The sequence below is a fragment of the Manacus vitellinus genome, unplaced genomic scaffold, assembly GCF_001715985.3.
Source record: "Manacus vitellinus isolate BGI_N305 unplaced genomic scaffold, ASM171598v3 scaffold_20_pilon, whole genome shotgun sequence".
Taxonomy (NCBI): domain Eukaryota; kingdom Metazoa; phylum Chordata; class Aves; order Passeriformes; family Pipridae; genus Manacus; species Manacus vitellinus.
In genome coordinates, this window is record NW_021939471.1 from 8,935,844 (window position 1) to 8,959,766 (window position 23,923).

The 23,923-nt window shown below is 37.6% G+C and overlaps 1 protein-coding gene across 1 annotated transcript in view; it reads left to right on the plus strand.

Annotated features, from left to right (window-relative positions):
- Positions 1-23,616, plus strand: part of FAM117B (family with sequence similarity 117 member B) — a 25,125-nt gene extending 1,509 nt beyond the window's left edge. Inside the window, exons 2-9 of the mRNA XM_008931098.2 lie at positions 7,129-7,277; positions 11,319-11,411; positions 11,836-11,949; positions 17,503-17,646; positions 18,658-18,883; positions 19,695-19,815; positions 22,046-22,364; positions 22,902-23,616. Coding sequence (XP_008929346.2) covers positions 7,129-7,277; positions 11,319-11,411; positions 11,836-11,949; positions 17,503-17,646; positions 18,658-18,883; positions 19,695-19,815; positions 22,046-22,364 — 1,166 coding nt within the window. The 3' untranslated portion in view covers positions 22,902-23,616. The remainder of the gene's footprint in view (positions 1-7,128; positions 7,278-11,318; positions 11,412-11,835; positions 11,950-17,502; positions 17,647-18,657; positions 18,884-19,694; positions 19,816-22,045; positions 22,365-22,901) is intronic.
- Positions 23,617-23,923: the final 307 nt, after the last annotated feature.

A 23,923-nucleotide genomic window follows, 5' to 3' on the forward strand; every position in this document is an offset into this window, starting at 1 on the left:
GGGCCGTGTGTGCGTGGAAGGGCTCGTTGCTTTTGTTGCCGCTCTGTTCCGTCCTGGCTCTCAGAAGAGGGACAGAGAGCCAAGCGTGCCATGTGGGAGGTTGTGGCCGCTCCTCTGAGTACCGCGAGTGCTGCCGCAGGTTTGCAGATGAGAGGGGTTCGATGGTGTGGATGTGCTTCAGATACTTGGGCACAAGCTTAAGGTGCATTTGGTTTTTGGTAGCTGTTGTGAAGCTTTCGCATCTCCCCTCTCTGTGCACCTCGTGCCAGATGGTGTGGGTGGTTTTGATCCAAACAGTGTTCGCCAGCTTGCGATTAGAGAACTAACTGGTGCTGTAGGCATGGCAGAGACGTAGGAAAAAAGTATCCAGTATCTCTCTTAGTAGTTACTTTCAGCATGAACCCTGCAGAAGGATGTGTGAGCTTGAGAGTGATGACAAGCTTGTGCTATAGCGAAGATAGAAAATACCGTGGGGATGGCATACATTTTGTAGCAAACTGCTTTTTAATGGTTTTGAATAATTAAATAATTCTTACTGGAAATGCTGGAATTCAAGCAATATGTGGCAGCTAGTTGAGGCTAACAGAGGCTGACATATGTAAGCCCGTTTTCTTCTTGGGATAACAGTTTACTCAAGAATGCATGAGTGAAGCTTTGTGTTCATGCCTTCAAATCTCGAAAAGACCTGTTACTTTTGAGGTACTAAAGCTCACAGCTACTCTTTCATCATTAAATTGCCTGTGCTAATCTACACAAGTTTAGTAATATGTAGTATACGCAGAAATTTAGGACCAACCCTCCTAACAATCCTACTTCTCCTAATATTCCTCCCCTTTTCTAAAATACTAATTGTAACCAGACTACCGTGTTGGGTTTTTTCTTTTCTCCTATCCTGGCTCTTGGGCAATGATGCTGCCCAATTAGAAGTCCTAACCAGCTGGTACAAGATGACTATGTGCCTGCTTGTCTGTAGTGTAAGAGAGCCCTAATAAGGTCCTGAATTAGGTTTTCCGTTTTCCAGATAAGAGTAACGAGGGTTTTATTAAGATTATATTCTGAGGCTTTGGATCAAGAAATGTGCGTATTCTTCATTTGAGATTCTTGTTAATCAGTAATCTGAAAGACTTTATACACATCACAAAATCCTGTCTTCATCCTGTGAACTTTATAGAACTCTTGCCTTAGGTGCAATCTCCTGGCCTGGAGAACGAGGAACAGGATGGCTAGCCTTGAGATCCAGGTTCAAATACTCTTAATAAAGGCATGCATCAGACCACTTATAGTGGAAAAGTTTCACTTTTGGCCATTTTGTAGAAGCCTGCTGAAACCGTGTTGGCTTCTTTACTGCAAATTAATTAGCACATAGAAGGAAACAAGTAATTTGATCAATCTACCATGTTAAGATAACTCCACTAGCTTGTTACAAGACTTGTGAAAACAGGAGAGTGGTGTCCATTTAATTGCTTCCACGTGTTTAAATTTCTGAGCAGTACTTGTATGAGCCCCAAATGCAAATTAAAACTGTTTAATATTGCTCAACATTTGTCTTGTGTAGTCCAGTGCTTGATAGAGACCGAGTTAACTTAAATTTCTTCTTCGCGTGAATTGGAAAACTTAGCTGTAGCTGAGAACATGGAAGTGGAACTTTTTTTGCTAAGGAGGCAATGGTTGTGCAGCCAAATGGGCCACTTGAGGGAATCAGTCAGAATCTGCTGCAGAATAACCTGGGTTTTTCTGTTTCTTGCTTTCTGTTGATGGTGGCTTTTGTCGATTCCTTCAGCTGCAGCCACGTTTTTTAGATTAAAATGAACCTTGAGGTTAGACAAATGATAGCTTCTTCTGAACTTAGATACTGGTTGTATCTAAATACAAGTTGTGTACTTTAGACTTCATGTTTTACAGATTTTCTTTTCTGGGAAGCAGTTGAATAGTTTTGAATGTAGTTTTTGTGAACACTTGAGGACCCCAACTTGTGAATTTGCAAATGTTACTTCTTTTGCTTCTTTTGTGGTTTTGGGTGTGGGTTTTATTGGTTTGGGTTTTTTTGTCCTAGTTTTCTGACCTGAATTGCAACTTTATTCGGAAATGCTTAACTGAATTTTCTGTTGATTATGGGATAATTACAAGTAGAAGATTCTGTTGTACAATTTCTAATTTTCCATGCTTTTCTTGCCACTTTCCTTCCTCACAAATATCACCAGGAGCGTAGATCTTGCTACTACCCCATTTTTGTCTTTTACTTTCACTTTCTGCAGTCTCTGGTACTTAGTTCAAGGACTTCAGCTTTTAATTGCACGTTAATGTGCTCTGTCCTTCCCATCACTGGTGTGGCCTCATTTCTACACTGTGATGTCTGTCCTGCAATCTCCAGTTTTGGTTCAGTTTTCACATATGCCTCTTTACCTGTCTGCAAACCATGCTGTTAGAGGTTGTTGTTGTGACCTACTAGTACACTGTTGCAAAGTGAGATAGTGAAATGTGTATGCTCCCTATTTATTGTTGGGTTTGTCTTGGTTTATTTACTGAATGAAGATCTAATGGCATCTTATTATTTGTGTTCTTATATAAAGCACATCATCTCAGAGGAGTTCAACTGCTCAACTCAGAAAATGTTTAATGTACCAGGCTGTGTAAACAAGAAGGTCAAGACTGGAGCCATAGCAATTGTTTACTTTTAAATGCCTTGAAGTAGTGAGAGATTTCTCTACTGGATGCTGAACTTTCTGGTATATTCCAGTGGACTGTATTGGACATTTAAACTCATTCTAAAATTAAGGAGAAAAATTGGTTAGTTTTATCTGGAACTAAATCGACCTCTGATTGTTTAGAGTAGTCTGTCAAAGCACGATGTTAAAGCGTTCTTGTGTGAAAGGAAATTATGAAAATAGTTATAATAGTATATAAAGTCTGAAACAGGTCAGATGTGAACTCCTTGGTAGAGAGGAAGAAAAGGAACTCCATTAAACTCTTAAATTTCACCGTAGAATAGATTTATTTTAATAATTTGAGTGACACATTAGTAGCTGCATACCTGTCAACCTTAATTACCAAGGTTTTGCAGCAGTTCTGAAAGTTCTGTAGGATAAGAGTATAGAAGGCTTTGTGTACCATTACATGCCTGCTTTGCTTACTTAAGCTGTTTTACAAATGGTAGGTGTAAAGAAAGTGAATTCATTTTTGCAGCATCGTACTTGTAGGTTTCTTGTGGCCAACACTTCAGGTGACTTTATTGAGATTAAATGTGTTTTCATTCACTAGAATTAAGTAACTTGAACATCTTGGGCTTTCTGAGGTTTGATTTTGTAAAACACCATTAATTCAGCCATTCTTCTACAGTGGGACAATTTTGAGTTACTAGTGAATAGTTCTCTTACATTTATGTGAGGATAATAGCCAGGATTGTCTTCCAAAAGGAGTATACACAGTTGGGCTGTGTATCTGGTTTTAATGCTCTGAGTCTGTTAAGTTGTTTTAATGAAATGTGAAAAGTAGGTGAAGCCCCAGAGATCAGTTGTCTTTTTGGAAGAGACAGCTCTGCCAGCTGTGCCTGAGAGAGATCCCATGAATGTCCTTTCCAGGGAAAACCCTGACCAAAAGAGAACAAAAAGGTCAGCTGTATGCTGTGATGCCAGAGAAGCTAGATGAGTCTCACTCCTCCTCATTTCTTTGGATAGCCCACTTGTATAAAAAAAACTTCAAGTGGAACTCTGTCAGGGAATTTTGTGAGTTCAGTGCTGTCTTATGCTTTTCCAGTGTCCCTTTTCTGCTGCTTGTTTTCTCACAATATCTGTTAGATGATGTTTCTTGGGAGTTTTTATTTTCCTTTCTCAAAAATTTAATTTCAAATGCGTAGAAAGAGGTCAACAGGATGGTAAGATCAATCTTGAAGTTACACTTCAGCAGTAATCATTATTTTGTCATTCTGACAACAGTTCTGAACTTTTCCTGGAAAACTGAAAGGTGAATTTTCAGAGCGTTTTATCTCTTCGGACTTAGTTATGTTTAAGGCCTTTCTCTTTTTTCCCTTCCTTTCTTTTATATATAGTAATTTTCCTCTCTGAAATAACTGGTTTAAAGGTCTGTGATCTTACACTGTAATTTCCTTTATCAATTGTAACTGGGCTTGTATGCTGACACCTTGGTGCCAAAATCAGTGCACTCTTTCCTACCTTTCAGTTAGTTGTTGGTGGGCATCTATATTGGTTAATTTTGCTCTTTAGTCACGCTGTTAGACTGCCTTAGCTGACATTGCCTTCTGAGTTGCCTGACTTCCCACTGGGATAGGTGTCATACCAGTTCACCTGTAGCAGCTGCAGTTGGTCAGGGGTACATAATGACTGGTGAAGACATGATAACTTGCTTGTTATCTGCCTGCATTATGCACTTCATTGGTCTGTATTGTGTGTGTTCTGCTTATGTTTTGTTCTGTTACTTTGCTTTGTTTGAGACCAAATTGCAAAAATACTTTTGTTTCTAAATAGATTTATACTAGTGGTTGATGGATAGGAGGGTTGATATTTATCACAAATACTGGTTTAAAGAGATAATCAGGCCAATTAAAACAGATCTAATATTTAAGAAGCGTCTATTTGATGAAACAGCTCCATTGTTTTTCATCAGCCACAGCTGTTGTAACTGTTATCTCTATGGAGGCAGATCTCTTGTTATGTAGGTCACATCAAGGGAAAATAGCAGCTGAACACTTGCTTCAAGTATTGCAGGGGAAAGTGCAATGAAAACATTGTATATGTTCCCATTGAAACGTTTTGAAACAGCAAGAAGAAATGTGTAGTAGACTTTGCCAATTTGTATTAAAACAGGTTATGAAGGTGAAAAAGTAAGTAAAAACATATCCAAACATCCTTCCCCATCTAAATATAAGTAATCTGAAAAACACAGTTCCTTGAAAGAATTTTTATTTCAGAGGAAAAGAGAGTACTTATAGGCTTTGTGCCTTGAAACAAGTCCCTTGGACTTAAATAGTAAACAGGCTCCTCAGTTTTCATTCTCTCTGTTTGTTCTGCAAAATAATCTTTCTGCTTTTTCTCTTTTTGTGGTGGAGAGGGCAATAGATTCTGCTTCTCCAGTTCTGAAGCTGTCTGCTGCGGTAGCTTTGCAGATGATGTGACTGACTACATACACTTCCTGATTTATAATTTTTTTTCACATCCTTTGTTTCCTCTTAGTAAAAAGAGAGAAGCTTCTTGAAGAGGAAGAATAACTCAGAACAAAAACAGGGAGAGTACAGCAGCTAATTCTAAGACAAATAACATGTTTGATATAACTTTGGAAGTGAGTGTAATTTTTAAGGAATGACACGTTGCATTAGCATGCCACACTGTCCCATAGTACAGACAAAAGGAATTAGTTTGAAATCTTCTGCTACAAACAGACCCTTCAGTGTGAGTGTGGTGGTAGTGGTAGTCAGGGAAATTCTTTGATACAGGGGTCTTAAGTGCAAACTCCAAAGCAGATTTGCTGCTGTACCCTGAGAGCAAATCTGCTGTGAGCTCAGTAGTAAGGTTTTATCATTGTTGGTACTAGTAGAAATAATAAACCAGATGAGGTTTCCTGACTCATTTGTGTGAATGTGGCTGATTATAGTGCTAATAATTTTTTCCTTGTAGTTGAATTGACATATTTCCCACATTTTTAATGTGTGCATTTCTAATGTGAAATTTGCATGAAGATATTTATTGTAGAATGTCACTAGACATAGATGCTGTCCACAGCACCAGAATCTATACCTACCAGGTTTTAATAATATTTATCATATGTATTTTTAGTAGTTTGCAACAGTTTATAATTTGAATTCTGGACTTCTGATGTCAGTGATTTTATTTTCTGACTAGCAGTCAGACACTAATCAGGAACAATTCCTTTTACCCATAAATGAGTTTCTGCATGATATAAATTGCTATGTTATTGATACTTTTAGTGCAGAATTCATCCTAAGGCACAGTCAGGGAGGACATATGACTGAGTTTTTCCAGTGCCCTTTTAAAGCTTCCATCTGGTCTCTGAATCATGCTTGCTGTGTTCTAACCATGTATTTTAGGCCTCTGTATTCATTATAGGTAAGATTAATGCACAGTTCTTTCAAGTATAATTCTGTGGGGAGCAGATGAGTTGATAGTAAGCTTAGATCATTGTGATCTCATTATTTGCATTTTACATTTCCAAATATGAGAGCATTTATGTATCTCTAAACCCTGGGTCTTTCCCGCTGCTCAGTCTCTTAAATTTAACAACCTCAATTACTGTTTTGAGGAACCTTTCTTCAGTCTTTATTCTTAATAGCTTGCAGTGTAGTCTTTTACTACCACTTTACTTAAGATATCACTGACAGATGGGATAGATACAAATTTTTATTTGTATTCTTCCTTCTCATGCTAATTTCTGTGTTTGTTATATTTAACCTTTTTTAGTAAGGATTCTTATTAGCATCTAATTTGTTCTGAAAAGGGATACCAATGTAAACACTAAGAATGAGGTGTTGCTGAAGATATAGCATCAGGCAAATCTGAATGTAGTTACCAAATAGCATGTAAAGGGAGAAGATGACTCGATTAGCTTGTAAAAAGTAAATCATTACCTTATCGAAGTTGACTTCTGGATCTAAGGGTTGAACCATGTATCATATGCCATATATCATGTACTGAGTGATTAATAAAACATGCCAGTTTACAGTGTTCCTTGAAGTAAAGTAGGCAAAGGGTAAAGGGCTAGTGGGATGAATTCTAACCTCGACATTAAATTGAGAATGTTCGACAGTTTTTTTCATTAACCTTTATGTATGAGGAAACTTAGGTATTTTTATTTCTTCTAGGCCTTCATTATTTAAGAATCCAATGACAGTTTTACCTTTAGGGGAGTGAATGGTTGTGTGTGAGTACTAAGGCAACATTTGTGGCATTAGGATGTTTTTAAGGAAACTGTACAAACAGATTTCATAGCCTTTTTAAACTGAATAGAGCCTGGCAAAGCAAACTATATTTCCATATTAAAAGTATCTTATTGTATACTTAATAACATCCTGGTTCCAATTTGATGTGATTTCTTGTAGACTATTAAAATGAGTAAGCTCTGTCTTGCTTTCTTTGTAATCAAGTGTCCTTGTTCTAGCAGACAAATCAAGACCACCTTCATCAAGCCCTTCCAGTATTGTTCGCCGGACTTCCTCACTGGACACACTGGCTGCTCCATACCTTGCTGGACAGTGGCCTCGTGATAATCATGGACAAGCTGCTCCATGTATGAGAGACAAAGCCACACAGGTAGGACAGATTTTTGTCTTTGGAGAATTTAAATGTGAAGATGGGATTTAAATGTAAGAAAAATGTTTTCCCTTGAAAACATTCACTTTACTTTTCTTGCTCACAAGTTCTTATTCGCTTTCAAATTGCAGGAATCCTTTGCTACTGTGTATGTGACTTATTTAACTTCTCCTTCTGTGGATGCAGTCTGGCTGTAGGTTTCTCTAACTTTTAGAGTGAAAGAAAGAGGCAAACATATCAGATTCTAAATCCCTGTTGCTAGAATGTGGTTTCAACAACAGGTCTCCACTAATTCCAAAGAACATAAGCAAAATGCAGTTGGAAGAGGACCTGACAGCATGTGGGACATCCTTGTGTTTGAAGCCCTGCTAGTTCTGGTAACAGTAACAAAAATGTGGCCTCATAGGTTTCGGTGTTCTGTGTAACAACACATGTAGGGTGTAGAGCAGAGGAAGTCTGTGGTGTTACTGTGTGGCCTTCTCCAGGTCCAGAGCCTTTTGTGAAAAGGACCACCTTTCAAAGAGCAGCCTGGTGGAGAACAAAAGTGCTTTGTAGGGGAATATGCCTGTGTGGATAAGGTGGACATAGGAACTGATGAAGAAAGGACAGCCTAGGAACAAGTTTTCTGTGCAGGAAAATGAATTGGAAAAATGGTTAGAAGATGGGGTGAAAGAGGTAAGCAAACTGAAGTAAGAGGAGGAGGATGAAGGAAGGTGTGTGATATACAGGGAATGGCTGTTCATGCTTAGCTATTAAAAGGCATCATTAAAGGGCAGAACTAAACCTGTGTGGGTGTCTTAGAAATATATTTTCATATTTGATTTCTTAGGATAATACTTTTTTTAAAATAATTATATTTCTATACTGCTGCCAAAGTGTTTGCTGTGTTCAAGAGATCTCCTTCATCTTAGTTTCAATATAATCTGTGTCATGGCTGGGCTTTTATAATCTCTGTATTTACCATATATCGTCATTTTTGGTTTGCATTTTTCTTTTGTCATTTCCTTCCCATTTTGACCCATCTAACTGCTGTGCAGTGGGACTTTGATATATAAGGGGAAATATATTTGAAAAGGTTAATGGGATGACTAAAAGGGCACTAGGTGTTTCTGCAGAATGAGTGCATTTAGTGGTGATTTATGGTAGTGTATTTCTGAGACAAGTAGAATGATCTGTTTGTACTTACTAATTTAAAATTTCTCAAACCAGTAGAAAATTAGACATATATCTGTAAGCCCAAAGCTTTTGTTGATATGACAGTGATGAGATGCTATTGCTTTTAATCTTCTTGCCTGAGAGCAACCACTCGAGCTAAGGACAAGTTTAAAATGTGATTAACAATAGTTTCTGGAGATAATATAGGCTCTCCATTTATACTGTTCATCTTTTCTGAAGATGTCATGTAAGATCTTCTGGTTCCAGTGTGTAATTTCAGGTTTCACAAAATCTGACATGAAATGCTTGTGTTCGGATTTCAAGAGTTTAGAGAACATGAATTGGATCTATGAAGATACAAAAGATTTTCAAGTCGAGTAAATAGGGCATCTTGATCCTGTGGAGTTATGGCATAGGGAGTGGAGTCATTCAGGAAGCAGAGTGGGAAGAGATGGCAATTAGTGGCACACTTCAGCTTGTAGGCCTTTCTGGAGATGCCCTTAGGTCATGGCTGAGAACTGTGTAAGAGATCCCAGGTCACGCAGAGACTGGGTATCAGACTCCTCCTTCATTTTATGAAATCTGTCTATAAAACTAGACTGAATTATGTACATGAAGAATGTTTGTTGGATGACACATGGCTAGAATTTGTACCGGTCCATATTCTTTTAAGTGCTCCTAAAACAGATGTTGGTAATCCTGTGTCTTTTTTCATTTGAATTAAACCTGTTTGGCTTACAAGTTAAAAGGAGACAGTTACTTAGTGTTTTTTTTTAAATTATTAAAAAATAATTCACTTTGCAAAGTTTTTGCCTCTTAAGACTTTTTTTCTTAAGTGTTCTACTATCTGTAATAAATTGAGCCTTAAACTAATTTCTCTTTGTAATTCTAGAATGGGGGAAGGATGTTGTGAATGGTACCAACTAATAAACAAGTAGTGGTACATTAAGAACCTAGAGAAATATAAATCCCACTTTGCCTACTGGTCATCTCATCTGTGTTTCTTGATAATAGTATTATAAACAAAATATGGAGAATAAGTAGGAGGAGACTTGCTAAAATAGTACCACATTTCTGTCTTGATGTACAGGTTTCCTGTAATTTAGTGTCTTATACCTACACCCACTCTGAAAAGATTTCCAACTATTTGTTTTGAGGATGAGCATCAAAGCAACTTCTAATGCTGTAAAATGAATCAGATATTAATTTATTAAATAAGTCTTGAATCTTGAGTCAAAGTCTGGAATATAAATTAAAGGCAAAGACTGATTAGAGTGTTAATTAGACTCCCATAGGAAAGTGTAATGGTTGTGCTAAGTTGGAAAGCTAGAATTAGTGGCTAAAGCTTACCGTTCCAGGAGCTAGAGGATAGGGTGAGACTCCTGATTGATTTGAGAATTGACTAGACAAAGGTTGGTACTTTGGTTGGGAATGGGGGTTATCAATTATTCTATTTTATGATGAAGATCAGTGAGGGCTTTTCTGGAAAAACAGGTTGTAATGGATTCTGATTTTGCTATGAAATAGGAATTTCAAAGCAACCCTACTAACTTTATTATTCAGATTTGTCCTAGTTAGTTTTTGATTTGGAATGATGAAGATTAAAAACTACTGATAGTGGAGGTTTCATTTATATGAAACTTATATCTGTAACTGAAGCTGGTGGGATTGCAACCTATGTATTTGGAGTTACAGCTCCATATCCCCTGCAAAATTGGGATTGATACCATAGAGGACTTGTGAGTTTCTGTGATCTGAGTGCAGATGGGGTAAGTAAGGTCAACTTGTGGCTTCTGCAGGCTGTTAGTCTCACATGTAAGAACAACTACTGCACACTGTGAAGACTTTAAGGCAATCAAAGTTCCTCTCCATATGAGAAAGTGAGATATCAGTGACTCCTAAAAATGAGGTTAGCTAGATCACCACTGTATGCTAAGAACTGCAACAGTTGTGGCAACAATGCATTTCAAGGAATTTGCTGTCTCTTTGAGTGTGTAAGCTTCTTCCAGATATCCTTCCCCTTGCTTCATTAGGTATATTTCTTGTGACTGCACAGAGGTTCCTGAGAGATTTTACTATCCATCTTCTTAGAACCTTCACAGTTCACTGCTTTTGAAGACATTTCTGGGTGTGGTTAGGTGGAAATACAAACTGTCCATAAAGCATGCAGTATTATCACATATTATGCCTGTGCATTTCTTACCTTAAATGCAGTTTGTCTTAATGATACTTTGAATTTCTTAGAAGTCTTTCACCACAGTATGTTTGCAAGTCTTTTTATTAAACACTGATAGCTATACCAGTTTAGTATTATCTGTGTTGCTTTCTGCATGGCCTGAGACAACTATGAACCTGGAACCCTTTGAGACATTAATAAACTGATTTCCTGCTTTGCAGAAGTCCTAGTGGTGCTCATATGCCTTGTCTTCCTTTTTCTCATTCTTGTGAGCAAGAACATGATTTTGAAGCTGTGCTGGTGCAGGCTTTCACAACATTTACACCAAGCTACCCTTGCTAGTGTGTCAAAAATAAAATATACCATCTCTTCCCCAGTTCAGAACTGTCATACGGGTTCTTCAGAACTGAATAGCAGCTTGTGGTACATCTGGCTGTGAATACTGCCTTATGCTCAATAATTTGGAAGGAAAACTAGCACATTCCTGTATTAGAATAAGTCTGAAAGTTGTTGGGGTCTTTATTTCTATAGTTTCACTCTACTTTTTCATAATTCACCTGTGAGAAAAGTTTCTAGTTGGTGACTGCTGTTCACTTTCAGTTCTGAATCTAGCAAATCCTAAATGTTCTCTTTTCTAATTTGTCTCAAAATATTCTGACAGAAAGCAGCAATTTTCTTTTTTAATTAATCCTGTAATCTTCTTGCTACAGACAGAAAGTGCCTGGGCTGAAGAATATTTAGAAAAGAAGAGAAGCTCACACAAACGTTCATCATCATGGGGCAGCAATGAACAGCTCAAGGAGGTCAGAAATGCCATTACTTGAGATACCTTTGGATTAAATTTTTTAGTGGTATGCACTGATACTGTGATTTTTCAGGAAGGCAGTATTTAATACAGTAATGCAGGTCTATTAAAAATTTTAATCTGAAGTTGGGAAAGAAAGTGTTCAATGCAGGTGACATTCTTCATCAAAGGAGAAAATATGGCAGTGACCAAACGACTTTCAAACTTCATGTATTTCAAGTTCTTTCATTAAATCTCCAGAGGTGCCTTCTGGGCTTCAGTTGTGTTGGTTACTAACATATTAGGTGTGCAAGATCTTTACTCTGATTTAGTGCTGGCAGTAATTAGGAATATTGTGGTAGTAAAGAATTTTAAGTCAGTGATGGAACAGATTCATGACACTATACAATACACTCGTTGAAATCTAATTTTTCCTTCGTTAGATTGCAAAATTGCGTCAACAACTGCAGAGGAGCAAACACAGCAGTCGGCACCACCGTGATAAGGAGAGACAGTCTCCATTTCATGGCAACCATGCTGCCATTAACCACAGTCAGGTAAGGCTGGGTGCTTTTTGGCCATATTGGGTAGCTAATACTAATTTTAACTCCTTTCAAGGTTGTGATTTGCCTCTAAGGGAACTTAGAAATACCATGGACTGCTAAATGTGTTGTAGCTATAGGTGAATTCTATGAAATGGGTCTCTTTCTTTTGACTTCCTTGAGTGAATGGAGTTGCAGATTTTTTGTTACTTGGATGAACTGGCTTTGAACTCGCACTTTCAAATAATTTCAGGTAGTTAAATCCTTCCTTAAAGCAAGATTTTTAAAATGCATTCTGCAGGCTCCACAAAGGATGACAGATAAGTTTAAGCAAAAACCACAGATCATCTTTTTCATTACGCATTGCTGTAACAATTACAGCTTTGCATGTAGAATATGGCATGGAGCAAACTGCTGGTAAAACTGTATACTCAAATAAAATGTGGCTTTTTTGAGCACATTTTGTGTCTTGACAAACACTTGTCTAATACTGAGATATTTAGAGAGCTTACCTGACAAAAGGCTATTCAATGGGATTATTTATTTGTTTATACACTTCATGGTTTCATTCAGGCTTTGTAAGATTTTATTTCTTTTTCCTGTCATTTATTGTGCCTTGAGACTTGGAAATAGTAATCACTTCAAAAATTGCAGTGGTTAGGCCAGCACATGTTCTGTGTGCAGTTTCAGTTTTATCTCAAGACTTTTAATAAGGTCAGGTTGACAGAGATGTAATATTTTTAGCTCAATTGATAACAGGCTTTTAAATACAGACTTTTAGACACACAGATCCTTTTTCAAGTGTGTTTTGCTTGAGTAACTTTAAGAAAACCAATAGGAAAGTTTGGACATTTTTTCAGAAGAAAACTTTTTTCCTCTCCCTACTGATCTTGTGAATGTATATTTGATACACACAATTTTTTAACAGTTATGAAAAGAACAATAGCCTTGCAAGGCAATGTAGTTGAAAGAAACTATGAAACTGTCAGTGTTGTGAATTGAGAAAGTACTTCATCTCTGAAGCTTCTCTGAAAATCTAATCATATTCCCAATTGCTCCTGATATGCTGTTAGCATTGTTCTAATAAATATCGTAATTTGACACCAGTTAATAAAAACTGTGTTGTCTCTGTCGTTCCATCCTTCTGGAATTAATTTAGGCCACAGAGGGAAGTTGTGGCATCAGCATGTGTCCAGATACTTATCCACTCTGATAAAGGATGAAATAAGAAATAGAAGGGAGAACCATGCATTCAGTCCTAAGCAGCCAAGTTCTTTCCCAGATAAAAGTCAGGTGTCTGAGTGAATCTATTTGTCTTTCAAGACTGGAAATAAAATGGAACAGCTTTTTTAATTTCTTCTGCTCTGTTCTTCTTAACTCCTACTTTGTATAAAAAATCATTAGCATCTTTTGTCTCAGACCCTAACTTCTTAGCCCTGCTGTAGGTCACTTAATTAGGAGTCACAAATTTTCAGGATTTAAGTGCCTTTTGAAATCAGTTTGAATTCTGTCCTATTAGAAGTATTTAGGATTTTTTTAGAATTACGTTTTTTGACATAACAATTTACGAATTACTTCTTCAAACTCCTTAAATCTTGAGACAGAAACTATTTCCTCCTCTTTTGTGTAGTAGAAGAACAGATTGGATTTGAAACAGGCTGTGTTGTACAGATCCCTACATCTTGGTCTGCTTTACTGCAGTGTGGGTGCAGTGTAGTGTGCTGCTGATCATGGTGACTGCTGTAGCTAAAGTCAGAACAGTCTGAAATGATGAATAAAGGAAGACAAATAAATGACCCAATCCCTTTCTAGGGGTTTTTGAAAAAGTTTATGAAAATCAACACACAAAACGTGTCTCAAACTGTTGGTTCAAAAAAGAAAAAAAAAAGTCAGATCAACATACTTGATGCAGGTGTTTTATCCAAATTTGTAGAACTTGAGGACATTTGAGGCATTTTAACCAAAAGGTACCCTGTGGAAATTTTGGTATAGGTTCTTTAGTACCTGGAGAATCTCATGCAGTCTGTCAGGTTTTCTTGGCATTCTGCAAACCTGTGGGTTTCTGAATGCTAAGCTATTGTCACTTTAGCATTGATAATCTTAGTGGGTTTTAATTTTCAAAATGAACAGTGATGCTGTTACTCTGAAAAATAACCTACGTGCAAATTATGTACCTAACATTTTTTTGGTCATAATTATTTTATTATTTTGCTTCTTGTGTGGATGCATTTGCATTCTGCCAAATTTTAGAGTATGTGAAAAAAATATTGCACAATGGATAATTAGTTTTTGGTCTTGTGAAACAAACTATAAAATATAAACTGAGGCAAAGCAGCTTTTCCAGGATTGTGATAGAAAACAAAACGTTGTTTTTCTTGGTAAATTTCGTGCCTGCTGTGTTGAGCTACTTGCAAGGGGGGCAAGTTACAGAAGGACTCAAAAAGAGTAAGTGAAGGGTTTAGATTAATGGCATTCAATGGCTGTTTTCTAAGTCAGAGTGAGAATCTGTAACTGTAGGCATCAAGGGCAAAGTTCTCAGATTTTCTCATTCCTCTTTTGGGAACCACTAAACTAGAATTTCTGGCAGCAGCTCAGTTCCTTCAGGATTTGTGGGAAGGACTATGTGGAAACTAGCATTTAGTGATGAGAATACTTAGAATTTATTTTTTTTTTACATTCCTAGCTTGAAGGAAACTTGTGTTTGTTGACTCTAAAGAGTCATACAAAGATTTTTGAACTCAAAGAGTTGGATTCCTGACAAGGTGAAAAAAAGTGTTAGGAAATTGCCTCAGTAGTTCCTTCACAGAGACTAAGTAAACACTGTTTAACATTTGGAAAACGGTGTACTCTTCTATTAAAATTAAAATAAGAAATTTTAGTGAATTTATATCCTCTTTTCTTCCCTACTTCCCTACTTAAACTTGGTCAGAATTCTTGAATTTAACAAAAATTTTTACTGGGTCTTGCCAACTAAGCCTCTGTTTAGTTGTGCTTCTTTCTAATACGATTTTTGTGTGAGAAAAAAATCCACACAATCCCTATAGAATAAGCTAGTTAGCTGTTCCTGTCCATCTACTCAGAATCAGGAAATAGTTGGTGAGGACCTTGATCAAGTCTGATCTGCTGACTACATTTATTTGTAGAGCAATTGAATGGGGGTTTTTTTGTGTGGTTTTTACATTATGCCTGAAATGTTCCATTCTGCCTCTCTTAGCAGGAAGAGGGGCTTGCAGAAAGGTCATAGCCTCCTCAGGTGATCTCAAGTTGCTTCTGAGAACGCTTAGAATTAATTGTGTGGTACTAAATCTGTAAACAGGAGTCAAACCACCATGATTTTTCTTTATTCTCAATGTTGGTGTAGTGGAGAAAGTAGAATTGAGGCCAGAGCTGAAGCTAGATGAAAGAATAAATGGGTTAGTTTTTCCAAAATAATCTTTTTTTCCTCAGTGCACTTGACTGATGTTACATTGCTACTTGACACTATGAACCATCAAGCCCCCTCTTCCTTTCAGTTTGCTGAGAAGCATGTGTCCTTAATGTCTTACCAATTGATTGACCCTAAGCAACCACTAACATCAAGACCAACTGCATGCAGTTTGCAGTGTTTGGGGTTTGCTTTTTTTTGGTGTCACCTTACAGAGGTAGAGCATTTCTTTTTTAGAGTGGAATTACCATGATCCATTCAGCCTTGAGAAGGTTTGATGTTAACACCTAAAGGCATCTTTGCATTCTGTTTCAAGTTTTGTTGCTTGTTGAAAAACTGGAAGATCTTGGAGCATTTTTCCTGAAATGCCTGTGAACAATTTAGATTGGTCATCACCCCTATTTCATATCTCATGAGTTTATGCCATACCTGTAAGGACTCTTAACTGTCCTGCAGCAAAACTCCCTGACAGTATGTTATTATGTGAATGCTGTAATTATTACCCTGTGTTTGCACCTTGCCTCATTGTGTGCGTTCACAAATGTGCAGGTGAGTAGCCCAAAGTTGGTAGTCAATTCCTGCATGTCAGGGCCCAGCTCCATGCAGTCCTCTGTGAGGGCAGTATTTCTAATAATAAGTTTCTTGTTTTGAGGCTGATTGTTCCACCCATGTCACAACACCTCCTTCCCTTCCCACCCTCTGGCACGCTGGGCTAACAAATCATCCTTGCTCGTGTACAGAGTATTATTTTTCTTGGAAGTGAAACGTGCTGTATTGAACTTTATTGAACTCTAATGGAGGAACTTATACTTTTCTACTTAGAATCATGCTACTATTTGAAGAGCTCAAAGAATTTTTGTGGTGGGCAATCATATTTAAAAGATGGAGAACTCGCACGTTTTGCTAATGGTGGTTGAAATCTTAAAGCGTACTTGCCTTCTACTTTTTCACAATTCAGTTTGTCTTAAGAATGTGTATATTGAATAACTGGGTGCATAAACAGTTTTTAGTGCCTAAGCTTATGCTGAAATACCTGTATTATAACTGTATATTGACCTGTGTTTACTGGATTGTTGATCCTAGGCCTTGTTTGGAATTAGCAGGGTTGTTTTCTCAGACTTTTTTGTGCTCTTTTCCTGTGGTTTTGGTTTTCTCTGTTTCTTCTTCAGGCAAGACTTTTGGAAGTCTTTACAAGTTCAGCTATTATGTCAGTTTTTGTTGACAAACAGAGTGACAAGCATTTCCTGAATAGAAACTTTTGTGCTTGCTTGTGCAAGTCTTTTGAGTTGAACTAAATGTTTGCAGGAAGCATTCCATTATCTGTAGTACAGCCCTGCTTAAGGAGGGCAGAATATTCTCATATTCAGGTAGCGTGATTTTTTTAACAGGAGGGAGGATGCTAATGGAGAGACTGGAAAATATTGAGAGGTTGTAGTGTACTAAAGGGGGTTTTGGGAAACTTCAGTATCATGTTTGCTGAGAATGGAGTTTTCATGCATGCTTTGAAACACTGGATTTTTAAAGTGATGATCTTCATTCTGAAGCAACTATGTATCAACACTTGGGTTTGGGATTTTATTCTCTCTGTGGAAGTCTTCTGAAGTTGTTTTGTCAACCTTTATTCTGGCTTAATATAGTTAATATGTTAGACTTAATTTCTAGCATAGTGGCATCTTGCATTTGTGCAATAATTTTCATGTGTCCTATCAGTGTGTGTGGCCACAGACTTCCATTAAAATATAATTTCAATGAAGGTACAAATGGTAAATCTAATAGTGAACGATGTGACTTCATGGTATAGCTCACTTCAGGAGAAATGTAAAAGTATTGTAAAGACTTCAAAATTACTTACATTTAAATGTTTGCTTTACAAGTGAAAATTTAACAGTAATGTCAGGCTGGAGACAGACCATACTGAGGGGAATTTTGAGACTAGGTTATATAGCTTTTCCTGCTATAAATCAGATTTTAAACAAAATTCAGGATGTCTGTCTTCATTTAAGGCATCCATTTTAACACAGTCGCTATAGTTTCGAGTACATCTGATACCAAGGTGTAGATGTGTTCTGTTCCAAGGGTCACTTTTGAGTAGAAATAAATGTAGATTTATTTGCAAAACATTCTCATTGTCTCTGGTTCTTCAGGCTCCCATTCCAAAGAGTGCTCTCGTTCCTGTGATACCTATTACCAAATCAACAGGATCACGATTCCGAAACAGTGTAGAAGGACTGAATCAGGAGATTGAGATAATAATTAAGGAGACGGGAGACAAGGAGGAACAACTCGTTGTATGTATCTGCCACCACCATTACTCTGTATAATTATTTTGGTTTTGCTTTGAGGTTTATAAGTCATAAGCTTTATTTTGCACAGTTCTCAAATTAAATTTGTCTGGAATTAATTTCATTTATATATATTCTTTTTTAAATAAGGTTAGTTGAAAAGTCTCTTGGTAAGCAAAAGGAAGCAAAGTGTTAAAGCTTGAATTCTGAACCTTTTCCTCCTAATAAGTGATCTCAGTAAAACAGGGGGAAAGACAAAAAGTCTGTTTTAAGAGTTTTTGTAGTAACTCTTTTTTGCCCATGCTGAACTGTTCCCATCTCAGTTGAAGCATAACTTGCCCATTTTTAATGTTAATTTTATTTTAATGATTTTTAGAGGTAAATTTAGTAATAAAGTATCAGAAATACAGACCATGAAGACGATGAAGGGACTGAAACATTTTTCGTATGAGGAGAGGCTGAGAGAGCTGGAAGTTCAGCCTTGAAATGGGAAAGCTCAGGGGGATCTTATCAACATGTATAAATATCTGATGTGCAGGAATGAAGAGAGGGAGCTGGTCTCTTCTCAGTAGAGCCCAGTGACAGGGCAAGGAGCAGTGGGCATAAATTAAAAAACATTAGATTTTTGATTTTCTTTTTTTTAATGTGTGTGGGTGTGCGAAACTGGAGTAGGTTGCCCAGAGAACTTGTGGAATTGCTGTCTGTGGAGATACTCAAAACTTGACAGGACAGAGTCCTGGACAAACTGTTCTGGCTAACTCTGCTTGAGCAGAGATGTTGAACTAGATAATCTCAAGAGGTCCCTTCCAGCCTCAGCAGTTCTGTGATGATGTGAAATGTTAAGTCAGGTTCAGAGACTAAGGACAGCAGTTTATTTTCTGTTGGAGTTGTGTGTAATGAATTTTTTTTTTCCACAAATGGTTTTACGAAACCAGAAAAAAACCCCTCACTGTTGCTGAATTTAAAGAATTGCTAACCAGATAAGAGCATCCATCTGATACCTTTCACTTTTAACAGCCTCAAGATATCCCAGATGGGCACCGTGCACCACCCCCGGTGGTTCAGCGCAGCAGCAGCACTCGGAGCATCGATACCCAAACGCCCGGGGGAGCAGACAAGGGCAGTAACAACAGCAGCCGCTCCCAGTCAGTGTCTCCAACCTCCTTCCTTACCATCTGTAATGAAAGCAGTGAAGAAAGTCCCTGTTCTACAGATGATCTTCTTGGTGACTCCAGAGATAAAGGTACTGTGTAACTTTAAAAGTTCAACAATGCTGAACTGCAGTTTGTTAAACTGTAAAAGAGGGGATTTGTTCCCTATGTCCGTGGAGAGAAATGATAGAATGTGTTTTTCTTTGTAAGTGATGTATTTTTTCCAAATTGCTCCAAATACTGTGTGCACACATATTAATTGGAGCTGCATAGATGTGACTGGGGAATGTGCTTCCCAAACAAGTTTTTGTTTTTTAAATAATAGGTTCTTCAAGTATTTTAAGCAAGTTAAAGAAGCAAGAGTGTACAGTAACAGGTGGAACAGCACCTGTCAGGTATTTGCTTGTCAGGTATTTCTTTTTATGATCTTAGACAAAGTGGGCAATCTTCCAGCATTTCATACATGCACGTATAACAGTTTAACTGTTTAGACTTTGTAAATTATTCTTTATATCTTCTGAGATATTGTAGGAAAATTTTATAATTCAACATAAACCTCTTCTGTTTTTCAAAGGAATATGACTTTTGCCCATTTCTCTTGGGGTAGATGGTAATGGCACAGAACCATAGATTCGGGTTTGCAGTTACAAATTGAAAATATCCAGGAATGATCAGAGATTGCAGAGGAGCCTGAAAATGTTATATGGAGAAATAGAAAGGAGGAAAGGGATTGAGATAAGAAATCTTATTTTCAAATGAAGACTTGAAGGCAAATGAAAATGTTTCTTAGTTTTGTAACATTGGTAATGAAGTGGCTTTAAATTTGGGGAGCATTTAAAGACAACTCTTGTGGGTTTTTTATAGTGTGACACATTTAAGTAATTAGAAACTCTGTTCCTGCAGAGAATGGGAATAATTCTCCTTTGCCAAAATACGCTACCTCACCAAAACCCAACAACAGCTACATGTTCAAGCGTGAACCTCCCGAGGGCTGTGAAAAGGTGAAAGTCTTTGAGGAAAACTTGTAAGTTGATCTTTGCTACATGAGAAATAACATCTAATAATCAGAGTTAATTATTGCTTTATTGATTTTGTGTCAGATCAAAGTTATTAATCCAGTTGCTAAAACCACGATAACAGCCTGATCTCTGTTCTGTGTGACTATATACTGGCATATATAGGTATGTATTTTTTGTGTTAAAATCTTGAGAAACTCTTTTTAAAAACCATAACTCGAGAGGACTGTCTCTTACCTGGCAGATAGGAGGAGAGGAACTCCAATAGTCAGCTAGAGAGAAATGTACTAATAAGCTGTAATGCAGGTGCATCAGCTAATATATGTCACAGCTTGACAGGCACATCCAGTAATCTAGACTCTGAAGACCATATTCTTTTCATCTAAATCAGTGTAGTTGTGAAAGTTTTGGTAACAGGAGTGAATTTTACCTTGAATATTTAATACTTAGGTTATTCTGAAAAAAGCCAACTTTTATCATTTGGGAGTATTCTGGGAGTTATGTTTTATTATTTTCAGAGGAGTTTTTGTACTCTCATGTCACTTGCATGCGAGAATCTTAAGCTATAGTTAAAAATTTCATTTTGTCACACACGTATAGATTCTCTATAATTCTCTTATGCCTATGTTATCTCAAGAATGCCATCTAATATGTGTTAATGTAAAAAAACCCTTGAACTTGCCTGATCTCTGCAAATGATTTTGAGAGGTTTCTACGGCCTCTCCCATAGCAACGTGGGAAGGGTTACGGTAACTTAAGTCACCTGTCTTTATTTTAGAGTGTGTGAGCTTTGTTGCCAACAGATTAGATAGCATTCACTTGTTTCAGGAACATAATCTATTGTGGTTTAACTTGCATTAGCATTTCTTTCCAAAAGTCCTTGCTGTGTAGCTGTAGGACTGTTCTGCTGTAGAGGGAAACGGGTTTATACAGCTTCTACAGCAGCTTTTACCTGGCTGTCGCAGTTCTTAGACACTGCAGTCTGATGAAAAAATCTTTTCACAGCTGTTATTGTATTCCATGTGTACCTGGAATACGTGAGTGTAACTATTTAAAGCTCAACCTTTGTTTAACATAATTTCTGCTTGAAAATCCTATAGAGGATTTTCATTTGGGAAAAAAATATGAGTGGGGTTGAATTTTCTGGACACTTGGGAGAATTGGCTAACATGGAAATGTACCCTATTTCATGAACAGACTCTACTCTGAAATGTAATTGTCTCTTACAAGAGCATACTGGAGGTTGGTTTGGCCTAGTATAACAAAGACAGAAGTGCATAATGCTGTCTTACAAACACGTAGAAGGGAGGGGTAGGTTATAGGCTAAAGGACAATACTGGCAACAAGAAAATATTAGTATAAATTTCCGATGACTATTTTCCAGCAGTAAAGAGAGGCTTTAAAGCAGATTCCCGTAGTTCTATCTTAAAGTAGAATTTGGCTAGCCGAGGTAGATTTACATTGCAGGGTTAGAAATGAACACAGTAGGCATTCCTGTGCTATCCACAATTTCCCTTCCAGCTCTGTTTTTCATAAAGCATGTCTTTGATTTGGTTGAGTTCTATGCTGAGATGGCAAAACTGCAAGTCAGGATCTAAATGCTTGTTCCACACTTCCTTCCCAGATTATAGGTACTTGATCATGAATGCCACTTTGGGAATACTGTATTTTACTCTCTGCATTGAGTTTTTAAGTAAGATGGGGTTATCTTTTACAGAGAGTCAGGCCACACTCACGTGAACATGCAAAGGACTCAAAAGTCTAGAGAAGGGGATCTCCCTATGGTCATGAACTGCTTTGAGATATGCAATATTAGAAACATTGCTATGCCAGCTTTCTTTCACAAGGCTTGTTGTATAAACAGTGTCTGTATGGGGGGCAGAACTGGTTGGGTTGTGAAAGTTTCTGGAGAACGCGATAGAGAATACTTTCTCATGTGTTGGATGTGCCAATACATGAACGGGGTTTGTGATCTGCAGCATGAAGTTGGTGTCTTCCTTAGGTTTGGAGACAGCCTGCCCTAAGAACATGCTGTTTACCTCATAGTACATGTAAACAAGCAGTTTAAACTATCTTGTCACTTGCTGTGTGGTGTGAGTGTCATTAAGGCATTATTAAATAGCTGAAATACTCCAAGTTGAAACCTCAATTTGTTTCTGATGATGTGTTCAGCAATACATCCCTGCCACTGGCAGAATTTGATTGTTCATAAAACTATTGTGTGTATTTTATTTCTAGGCCAAAGCCATTGCATGAAATTCCAGCCTTCTATTGCCCTGACAAGAACAAAGTGAATTTCATTCCGAAAAGTGGCTCTGCTTTCTGTCTTGTCAGCATCCTCAAGCCACTTCTTCCCACACAGGATCTCACACTTAAGGGCACTACACACAGCCTGACTGTCTCCTCCAGCATGACGCCTGGTTTGTTACAGCCCATTTCCATGGCCACCTTGACTACAAACACAGATCAAGACAGGATCTCTCGTGGAACAAGCACAGTAATACCACAGTCCTCTCTGCTCCAGCCGTCCGGATGTATTGAGGAAGCTGAAGAATAGGTTTAGATTGTCTTGACACTTTTCTGGGCAACTACTGGGAAAAAAAAATGGAACCAGTTGACTGGACCTTTCTAATCACACTATTTGCATTGTTTTAACAATTTATGGCACTGCCATAATCAAACTGTTTGTATAATTGACAGTTTGGTAGCACATTAAGGAGTTCAGGAGGATGCAGCAGCTGATGCGCTGTTGCACTTTCTGTTTATAAAGACTATGGTTCTGTTTCTCTCCTGCTTTTTTAAACACTGGTGAAAACAAAGACACTCATAATCCTTTGCCATTCAAAGGACCAGTTGTTGTGATACTGTGTGTCCTTTGACTTTTTTTCTCATTAAAACAAAAATCCCAAGACCAACCAGCTGATCCCATTTACCATTGTAATCTGCAGAGGGAGGGGCAATCAGATGGTTTTGCAAGATGTCTTTTGTATGAAAATGTGTATTTTGTAACAAAAATTTGCCTTTTCTGGTTCGTAGCAGATGGTGTTTCCTGAGGATGATCCCCTCCCCCTCTTTTTTTGTTTTTCTTTTGTAGGGAAGGTTCTTTTATACTTGGCTGGTTTACAGCTGATGGGACCAAAGGATTGCTGAATTACTTCTGCAGTCTCAAATTATGTGACCTTGCTGAACAGCCTCAGCTCTAAACAAAATGAGACAAGTTAATACGTTTGAAACTTTTAAAACAGAAGAGTATGCAAAAAAAAAAGGTGTTAGTATATAGTGTACATTTTTTTGATATTGAAAATTTGTGCTTCTGGTAAGTCACATTCTTAAAACACCTTCCTTCACAGAATTCCTACTACTGTTGGCTTATTGACTGGAAAATTGCATTTTAAAGCACTTGCCCCAGTATTGTTCTATTTGTTCATAGAATTTTTGTGCAGAGGTAGGGAAAAAAGATATTGTCCTCTTACTTGGTATTCTTTCTTCCAGAAAATACTTGGCTCTTACAGGCTTGCTTGACTACTTACGAAGTTAGTCAGCCTGAATCATTAATCACTCTTGGTACAAATTTGCTCTGACGTGACTCATCACTGTATTATAGACCCTGGCCACATAGTACTGAAATACCTGTGCATGGTTTCCTCCCTGTTGTCATAGTGGTGTTAGTGTGTCCGTGGAAGGTGATGGTTTGTCAGGCATGATATCTGTTATGCAGAAGTTTACAGCAGCAGATACATTCTCCCTTTTTGACTAGCAACTTAGGTTGGCATGTAAAACAGAGGGGGGTTTTTTTTGATACTTGGTCTGTCCAGCAGTTAACAGTTCCTTTGAAATTACAATAAAAGAGGAAAATGGGGGGGAAAGGCAGCTGCAAACAGAAACTGTTCAGGAACTTCAATGAGGTTCCTCATGTGTTCCTGGAGTTCATTACTTGGGTTTGAGTAAATACAATACAGATATGCAAAAACCTGCAACGACCTGAATACCAGTGTCATATCAACTTACAAAGTCGACCTTGCACCTCTTTTACAGAGTTAAATTTGGTAATTTCAAAGCGTCATCCTGGGCAGTCTCTTTCTCTCAGTATTGGTCTGTTACACATGAGCAGTTCTC